Source organism: Sprattus sprattus (genome assembly GCF_963457725.1).
Source record: "Sprattus sprattus genome assembly, chromosome: 14".
NCBI lineage: Eukaryota > Metazoa > Chordata > Actinopteri > Clupeiformes > Clupeidae > Sprattus > Sprattus sprattus.
The window spans coordinates 23,707,110-23,717,109 of NC_137912.1; the positions used below are offsets into that span (position 1 = coordinate 23,707,110).

Consider the following 10,000-nt stretch of genomic DNA (forward strand, 5'->3'; position numbering starts at 1 on the left):
AACAATGTCTAGCACTGGCCTCAGAATGAAGGTGTGAGACAGTGTTTTCATAGTTTTTGAAAAGCGTAAGTTTTAACATATAAACACATAAGTCTTAATAATAATAATAATAATAATTATTATTATTATTGTTATTATTATAATTTTGTATTATATAACATTAACAAATCAGTGTCTATACGTACGCAGAACAGAGGAGCCAACTTACTTCCGGTTACTTTAGTTGTGGGCATCAGAACCACAGAGAGAGCCGGAGCAGAGAGCGGAGGAATGCGGAGGAGGGCGGAGGAGGAGGACGGCGGAGGAGACAATAACACACACACGGGACAGATGGACAAGATAGACATCATGCCTAGAACACTGGGGGCTGGAAGAGCCTTTAGTTGCACTGACACAGAACCACATAGAGACACAAAGAGATGGCACAGTGGAGCCTGTCTGGGAGCAGGGAATCCTGGGAGATATACCACCGGCAATCAGAAGAAGCAGGAAAGTGCAGTGACCTTCCAGATGGCTTTAACCGTGCTTGGCTCTGAGTGACCTCTGACCTTCCCCTTTCCCTTTGCGTGAGCCTGGCAATGGGACTTCCTGAGGCAGGTTATTTCAGGTCAGAAGGATGCACAAAAGGGGCGTAGGGGAGAGATTTTACTGGACCAAACTGTTATCCAATAAGGATGAGAAGGGTGACTGGAGGACAATGGAACAAAAGGGAGAGTCCGAGTCTTCTTTTTATAATCCCGTAAACTCCCCCTCTCCTCAAGGGACTGTTTCTCCGCCCCCCCACCCCCCCCCCCCCCCCCCCCCCCCCCTCAAGTCAGTGTCTGTAATGTTTCTAGGCATGTCAACACTATATGCACTCGTTCATCGATTTCCACATTCTCATCGATCAGATCCGTGAGCCATCTGTGTGCTCTTAGGCACCCTCTTGCTTTTTAACAAACTCTACATCCCCTATGGCAAATTGAAATGTTTGTGGTGGTGACATCATTTTTATTAAGCCATTATTTTTAGGTCTTTGAGGTTCCTACAAAGCCATCCACTGTTAAAGACCTGTGAAGAAGGCACTGCCATTTCCTGTCTGATGAAGGACCTGTCATTAATTGCAAAAGGACAATTAATTTACAAAAGACATCAGCACACTACATTTCAGTCCAAATGTAGTAAAGAACCTAATGTCAACCCTCAGTAGGCTTCTTACACAACGTCATCCTGCCATCAACATTGTTGAGGGAACAATACTTGTCTGCTTGGAATTTCCAGTGGATAATTCACAATGCACTTGTGTGGCCGAGGAAGACAGAATTGAGTGTAAGACATTTACTGTGTGGGAAGGACACACATTCCCTTCTGTTGAGTGACCACTGACAGCTGGGCTGGTGCACAGATAGGGAAAACAATATTTGTTTAAATGTGTTCATTGTTGTTGTTGTGTTTTTGTATGTTTTTCGCAGGAGGAGTTTATTCATGACTAGTGAGGTTTGGAATGTGCCATGGTGCTGCATGCTGGTTCATTCAGTTTGCATCTGTGAACCACTACTGGAAAGGCCAAGCATTGCAAAGAGTACAAACAAAACTCTGCATTACGAACCAGAAAAACATCCAAAGCAATCAAAAGGACTAACACAAGAGGCAACAAATGAAACCCATCTTATGGGAGGAGCCCCAAAAATGCTTTTCATTTGCGCAAAGACAGAGGGACAAAATGAACGAGACCGTAAACGGACAACAGTGAATAGATGGAATAAAACCGTTCATACTTGGGAGTGGGACGAATCTCTTGCCCATTCTTGTACCATTTCAGCTCAGCTGTCGGGTCCGCAAGGTCAACTATAAGGCGGATTTTTCCACCTTTGTCCGCCTGGTATGCCGGATCCAGCTTTTTGGCAAAAGCTTAGGGTAAAAGCAGATTGATTGAGTTTGCAAGAATGGTTGGGTGCAAGATAATCCACAAAGGTCAAATACCGACACACTTCAACATACTATTTACATAGAAAATTACTCCCTGTAACGACCCTGAAATGATTGCCTCAAATAAATTAGACATATTTAAATGTTTATGTTTGTGTAATACCACAGTGTGAACCACTAAACCTGAAACCTATACTGTGTGATGCATGTTATCGTGAGTAGCGTCAGGGCGCTGTGGTGGAAAATGCTGATGATATTTGTTCATGAGCACCTTCACTCTTTTTCACGACCTTCGTTGTTTTCTTCAGTCTCTTCAGAAGCCCACGTAGGTCGGTGATGCCGTATTCGAAGGCTATCTTCTCGTACTCGTCTGGCCGAGCGTTTTTGAGGATATCCCAGACGTCCACGTCGGGGGCCTCTTCCAGTTTAGGCTCCCTGGGGAACCGCCACAGATAAAGCAGGGAGATGGTGTGAGATCAGAGGTCAAATGAGTGCACTCGCGACGTGTCCTGAGGAACTGTATTATCATTGTGAATCAGCGGAGCAAGCACTACCGAAATACACTATTAAGAGCACAGTCCATGATTCTGGCAAAAGGTTGTTGATATTTGAGCTAAACAGGTTCCTGAAGCATCATGTTGATTGGCCTGGAATTGTTTATGGCTCATTCAGAGCCATTATGTTAGTTTCCTGTTTACAAAGCCAGGATTACAAATGGCACAGTTATTTTAGCGCACAGCTAGAGGACTGTGGGGAGGGTTGGGCTGAATTTGACAAAAAGTGTATTGGATTAGAATCACGGACCGCACCTTTAAGGGACAGAGGAACAGTTTAAGACCAGAGACCACGAGACTGGTCAGGATGGAAGGGCCCAGCTTCCTCTGGAGTCTCCTCTGTCCATTTTTCCTGTCAAAGCTTCTCTACCTCTCAGCTTTTTCTCTTACTCTGTCTCTCTCTATCTCCCTTGATGAATCTTTCTCTCTCTCCCTCACTTTGTACCTCTCAACCTCTACTCTCTGTTTTCTGTCTCTCTTTGAACAGTTCCTCAGGACATGTCACCAAAGGGATGGGCTAGGCCATGGAGTCTGGCTGCTGGCTGGTGGCACGCTGTGATAAGTAAGTTCTTACGTGAAGAGGGAGAGATTTAGCGAACGGGAAGAGGGATTCTGATTGCTGGGTCCAAGTTTAGGGCCTTGTGTTTCTGGGGAATGTGAAAACGGGCTTTTTAGCAAAGGAAGGGTGAGAGAAGAGGAGAAGAGTTCACAGTTGGGGTGTGTAACAAAATGTGGTGCTAATCGTGTTACTATTACAGGGGCGCTATGGTACACTTAAATAAACAAACGAAAGGGGATGAGTATGGATGTTCAGGTGCGACCAACAGATAATAACCATACCCAGATAGCGCCTGACTTGCAGACGGATCTGGCCCGCAACCGGCAAAGATCCGGCCCATTGTCGGCTATCACTGTGTCTGGGCATTTAATAAAAGGGCTTTTTAAGGGAGAGGGATGTGATTTTAAGGGAGAGGGATGTGATGTATTTTTTTCCAGAACCAAGATGGATCAGGTTGATTTCAGTGCGTGGCATGCAGGTAGTTAAATGGGAATGTACTAAGATAAGATGATCTTCAGTATGTGAAGAGCAGTCTTATCTGTTGTTCTCAACCAGCTGAAATGAGCCCATCCCTTTGTCTGATCACTGGGTTTAGTAAAGATCAGGGTTGTCTGCTAGTGCTGTTGTTTTGTTTTGTTTTGTTTTGTTTTAGCTCATGGGGTTAGGTTCAGTTTAACCAAGAAGTCCAGTTAAAGCATATTTGTTCAGGTTGTGAGGAGGCTCATTAGTCAATATCAGACTCGAGTTAAACAGCTTTTTCTTTCTTAGACATTTCCTGAATGTCAGAAAGATTCCAAGGCCCAGAATAGCATGAAATTATTGTTTCTGTTTCTGTTTCGTAAAATGAGAGAAGGTTTCAAGTCCACTTATATTCAGGCAGTTATTAGCTACACTAGGTATAGTAATGGCAGATATTGTTTTAACTTTGTGTTTTCTAGTTTTCTAATGATTGTGCAGTGATAACACTATTTTGCAGCTTCATTTAGAAGAGGCCCAACAGCAGGTCCAGAATGACTGGAATGGAGGCATCTTCTGAAGGTCACTGGACCAACACCGGAAGGTTCCATGTCCATCATTTCTGATACCTGACTGGATGGGTCATGAATGCTGCCTTCAAATTAAGTGTTACCACACTACAGTCGGCCAACACTCTTGCTTGTCCACTTCCTGGAACTACATTCCATGCTGGGAAAGCTTCAAGATTGGTCATACTTACCGGCAGTAAGGTTTAATGTTTAGTTTTACCTATGGTACTCTACTAACCTGGCGTTTCTGAATGTGCGGGGGGGAAGAAGAAGAAAACAAGCCCAAAATAAATGTGATTTTTTTTACTGAGGGATTTCGGAGTGGCTTTGAATTATTCTAGATTTTCCTCACTGTTGCACAAAAGAATTCGATTCTGGATACCACAAAGCCGAGGAAAACCAAGAAAAAGAGAAAAAAAAAAAGAAAATCTCAAAGGTAATGATGAATTAAACCAAAAGAAAGATGCTTTGATTGAGTTTGAGTGGCTACACTTTGGATTAATAGAACAGGATTGCCATACATAGAAATCTACAACAGTATTGTTCAGTAATGTACAGTTAAAGATTTGTTTTTTTTCTTGCTTTGTTCCTGAAAAATAATGTCATATCCTAAACAAATTAATGAAGAACGTGGAGAAAAACACAAGAAAAGCAACAAAAAACAAAAGAGAAAAAAGAAGAAATGTGAAAAAGAAGAAGAAGAAAGCAATATCAGGGCTTGTTGAGAAAAAGAACAAGAAGGTGCAAAAAAGCCTCCACCCAGTAGGGGTAGAGTGTAATTCTCACCTATGCTTTAGGAGACCACTAAAGTCAAGATCGCCCGCATCCTCGTTGCCTTCACTGCTGTTATACAGACAAGAAGAGATTAATGGACATTTCTGTTAATGAAAAAAAAGAAAACAGACACAGGCACCAAACAGAGAACAATGCTAAACAGAAGAACGCAAAATGGAAGTGGCTGACTGCAATCTATGCCTTAGGCCTGTGCTAACGCATGATTGGTGGCTTTCCACAAGGTCCCCTTTTCGCCTGTCTTTCATGTCCGTCGAAAACCGGGTTTGTGTAAGCGCTGCCGAGGTCAATCCCAGGAACCAGGTGCTAGCATCCTCACAAAGGTTCTGCTGTGTTGTTGCCAGGGCAACTCTTGTTATGCAGATACAATTGCAAGGATGCATTCATGAGTGGGATTTATTTACTTTTGCGTTGCTTTCTGACACATTGTTGTTGTTGACTTTCTGGGTAAGGAGATGCAGGTGTTGGCCTTTTGAACAGAACACATTAGGGTTGGTTTTCTAGTAATAACCCTTTTATAAATGTATGAATGGTTAATCAAGTCCACGTTGATGGTTTGAAGTTTCTTGCATTGGTTTACTGTGGGTATCTAGGTTGATTGATGTGTAACACCTAGTCAATTCTAGTGTTTTTCTAAATGTGTTTCAAGCAATATTAATAGTTCTACTCCTATGGACTTATTTAATGCACCCAAACATGCTCATTATCTTTGGATAATAATCTTACATTTCTTTGCCCAAAGAGCTGCGGTTTCCCAAAACTCCCTCTGTTTTTTCTAAGGGAGGCCTAGAAGCAATTTTTGTTTAAATATTTATATAGTATAGTATTTATATTTTCTGTAATTCTGCTTCTCTGCAGCTTTGAGTTTGACTAGACTACCTACAATCTTAACTGTTCAAGGTAAGTCTACGTGGAAGGCTTATTGAGATTCTCAGATCTTGGTTTCTTGTTGGTGATTAGATCAATCTCAGTACCTTCTTTTGAAAGCCGATCGAATGTCAACATTCTGCTGCTCAGCTGTGTCTGAAAAACAATTATCCAAGAAAATCAAAGTGCTGAAAGAGACTATAGATAAGGATCTCTTGATACTTAAAATCACAGCCAAACATGCTGCAAACCTTTCACTTCCAGGTCAAAGGAGCAACTGTCAAATTTGTCCTTGTAGTTCACTTCACACCTGTAGTTGCCCCCATAATTAGGTTTGGCCTTAATGATGTGCATCTCAAATGTGTGGATCTGCAGTTACAACAAAATAAACAAAGAGCACTGACACCAAATGAAGAAAGTACAAGGTTGGGATAAGCAAATATCTAGCCCTAAAATGTAGAAAGCCATTCTTTACAATGTTGTCAGAACTGCAAGGTTTATATAGAATAAAATAAGACATCATTCAGCAATTCTTCTTCTCCTTTTTAATTTGTTTTATATTTTAGCCAATTGAGCAGATTGCTATAGTAAGGTAACTAGCTACCTAGTTAGCTGACTGATTGATATATAGCTAGGTGGCTGGCTATTTTTTTAAAGATTCATTTACAGGCTTTATTTGGATATGACAGTGAAGTATTTGGACAGGAAGTGAGGAGGAGATGATCGGGGAATTACATCAGGCTGGAATCGAACCTGTGTCCTCGTGGACATTGTAACCTGGACAAGTGGGGCTTAATGGCTCACGCCACTTGCTGGCTCATTTTTGCCCTGAAATGTCAAGTATCAGCTTTTGCATTATACCTCTTATAATATTTAGACAACAGCAAAGGCTTTTCTTTTCTATTCTATTCTATTTCTCATAATATTTAGACAACAATAAAGGCTTCTCTATTCTATTATATTTCTTATAATATTTAGACAACAATAAAGGCTTTTCTATTCTATTCTATTTCTAATTATATTTAGCTGCATATTAAACAAACCTGACTTTTGAGTAGATGATAATGCATTTCATTAGATGTGGGCAAGACCAATTACAGCTTTAATAAAAGGATTCTATCTTTGGCTGGTTTGTACCTTGCTGAAGCGATCAAATGATTCCTTCAGCTGCATGTGTTTTCCAGTCTTGCTTGCCAAGTCCATCCATTTTCCTTTGAACCATTTGATTGTGGGTTTGCGCAGCAGGTCCTCCGCTTTCACCTTGGCAACGAAGGTGATGTCTGCACCTGAGAAAACATCAAGATCAAAAGTCAAACAGTCCCTATGGGCCTCCACACATTATTCTATGAGGCATGATCACATCTGTATGTCTCTCTTGATGTGAATTGCACATGAATTTATGGAAATAAAAAAACACAAACCCCACATTAGTTTATGACAGACTGGTGTTAGAAATGGGCCATATGCTTCCCTATGATGAGCTAAAGGAAATCATAAGATCCATGTATATACGTACATAACATCACTTACCAACTGAGATGGATGATGTTTCAGGTCTCTCAATCATGAGGGTGAAGAGGGGTGGAGTTTCAATTGGCTTGTCTAAGTCCTCAGGAGGTTGCCCTTCGCCCAAGGACCACACTGGCCAATCCGGAGAAAGACGCACATTATCATCATCTCATAATTCCAGCATTTAGTCACGGCATACTCACCACCCTCTCATCTCCATCCCCCACACATACACACACACACGCACATACACATACACATACACAAGCACACACACACACACACACTCAAAGGAAACTGAGAGAGCTCTCTCACATAGTTCAATCATCACAACAAAGCAAGCTGGATCTGAAGCTTGAGAAGCACTAAAGCAATGATGCAAGCATATGAACACAGGACACAAAAACACGAAAAGTGGTACCTTGTAGAGAGGATAGAAAAAGAAAGAACTGAGAAATAGGTTGCCATAGTGATTGACATCATACACAGTACACATTCTAGGGGGTTATTTGACACATCCAGATTTCTTGACATTCTGATTTCCAGTAGATCAAGCCCAGTGGGACTCTCTAGAGACTCATAAACAAATCATCAAATGTGCCACTGACACAAAACCCTGCCACTCATGTCATGGTTCATGATTCTCAGCAGCCTCAGTATCTCCACAATAGCAGTAAATCTTACAGCTATGAGATAGCATTCACCCTCCAATTATTTCCTAGCCCTAGTATCCTCCCTTCATAGAGGTGAGAACATTTTGAAGTCTTGAACTGAAGTCTGTTCATTTTTCCATGGCGTATGGAAAAGCTGACTGTTTCCCAAAAAAACCATAGCTTCCTACAAGCTATGGAGAGGAAATGGGAAGTTGGGGCTATGGAGTTTTAGGAAAACCAGTCCTTTCCATAAGGGCGCCTTCTCAGGCCCAACGAACCAAGACACGTAAAAACATATGCAGCCTGGTTCCATTGGGCCCTCCAGTATGGACAAATGAACACTTTATACTCCAATGACTAACGCCATGAGGATTCCCTAGATTAAAGTGAATAAAACCACTGAGCTCTTTGTGCGTGTCACACTATACTGACTAGACCTATATCAGATACCATACCAGCCACAGCACTTTCTGTCTGGAAGGCTGGTCTAGAGGCCTGGGTATGAGTGCGTTTTCTGGGCATAAGATTTTACCTGAGTCTTTTCTCCCCATGGACGACACAGGCACGCTATCATCTGGACAGAGACAGAGAGACGTTTACAGCATATTGTAGAAAATAATACTGTAAAATCGACAAGCAGCAGACACGCTCAGACGCACACACGTACAGCTGGTGCCGTACATGTGAGGACACGTACACACACACACACACACACACACACAAACACACACACACACACACACACACACAGATAACACAGACATATACACACATGGACTGATCATGCAGCAACAAACAGGTAACAACATCAAACTTTGGCTACTGGAATTTCACCATGATACCCTCAACCACCTGACACATTTGTAATCTTTCCTCATCTGTCATGGAATTGAAGTATCCATTACTTCTTCATTATCCACATTCTGAATTTCCAAAAATGTTATGACTGAAATGGCGTAATATTAAAGTTAAACATTTCAGGGTAAAGTTTTTTGGGGGTGTAAAGAAAAATATTTGTTGAGGCATCATGGCGTTCAGAATTCCAAACACAGAAACAGAGCAGAAACAATGACAATAGAATGCACATGAAACACACATTTCTCAAATACTAGACAAGTATTTATTGATTATGTTATGGTAGTATCCTATAAATGAACTCTGAACTGAATACAATTAAACATGTTTCTGTACATGTTTTCCTGTGACCAGACAGCTGCTTGTATTACTCCAAACCAGTGCTTCTCAGTCACACTCCTAGGGAGTCACAGAATTGCACGTGTCAATCTCCCCTTTAACTAAGTTAGGTGCTGTTCAGTCTCACCTTGGGCTAAATGCGGATCCTCTAGCTATTCTCCCTGACTGGTCTTTAAATGTTGTTCTCGGGGACCTTTGAAGAGATAGTTCAGCTAAAAAAGAACTTCTAGAACTCCGGTAGATTTCTAAGATTTGTGTGTGTTTATTGCCTGTTGTAGATTACTATGGAGCACAGAAGGCGTAGTGGTAGGTCGGTACAGACAGAGTGATTTTCTATATCAAAACCTAGAGTGTAGTAACTTCTCTACACTTTAGAAGTGTACAGTGGTTGATTGCTCCTAGTCACTGATGTTTTGCTGGATAACTGAATTTGTGCTTTGCCGACAATTAAAACCTTGGTGTCTACTGATGTGAAGTGAAGTAAACAAATTGCATTATTAGATGAACAGTCCCTCTAATGCTCCAAGAAGGAGCTTTACACACTTAGATGATAGGGAGCTGACAGTGCTAAAGAAGTGAACAAAGAACCCTCTAAGCTAAACCTTTGACGGTTCCACCAAAGAATCTTGTAGGAAATAACCTTTGCAATAAGTTTAAAAGTGACAAACAAACAACCCCCAGATAAAAGCATTCTAAACAGAGGCTTTGAGGGTTCTTGTTGCCAGGTCTGTCTGTAAGCGACTGTCGAGTGAGCGGTGACATGCAGTGCTGGGGCTCCACCAGGAGTGCAACAGGTAAACACTGCTCTAAGCTATGGGTTTGGTCGGAGCTACTGCTGGAGGATGAACAGAAGGGTCTTACTAGGCAGCTCAATAGACAGTTTCTTGAGAGTATGTCCATCCTCTGTGAAAGAAAGCAAAGCATTGTGTGCAATCAATC

At 41.7% G+C, this 10,000-nt stretch overlaps 1 protein-coding gene across 1 annotated transcript in view; it reads right to left on the bottom strand.

Annotated features, from left to right (window-relative positions):
- mybpc1 (myosin binding protein C1) overlaps positions 1 to 10,000 on the bottom strand; it is a 40,953-nt gene that overhangs the window by 16,603 nt on the left and 14,350 nt on the right. The window contains exons 5-13 of the mRNA XM_080851623.1: positions 9,923 to 9,964; positions 8,400 to 8,441; positions 7,236 to 7,346; positions 6,843 to 6,991; positions 5,957 to 6,074; positions 5,813 to 5,861; positions 4,833 to 4,889; positions 2,180 to 2,343; positions 1,749 to 1,890 (exon numbers count right to left, since the gene is read on the bottom strand). Of these exons, the coding sequence (XP_080707749.1) occupies positions 1,749 to 1,890; positions 2,180 to 2,343; positions 4,833 to 4,889; positions 5,813 to 5,861; positions 5,957 to 6,074; positions 6,843 to 6,991; positions 7,236 to 7,346; positions 8,400 to 8,441; positions 9,923 to 9,964 (874 nt within the window). The remainder of the gene's footprint in view (positions 1 to 1,748; positions 1,891 to 2,179; positions 2,344 to 4,832; positions 4,890 to 5,812; positions 5,862 to 5,956; positions 6,075 to 6,842; positions 6,992 to 7,235; positions 7,347 to 8,399; positions 8,442 to 9,922; positions 9,965 to 10,000) is intronic.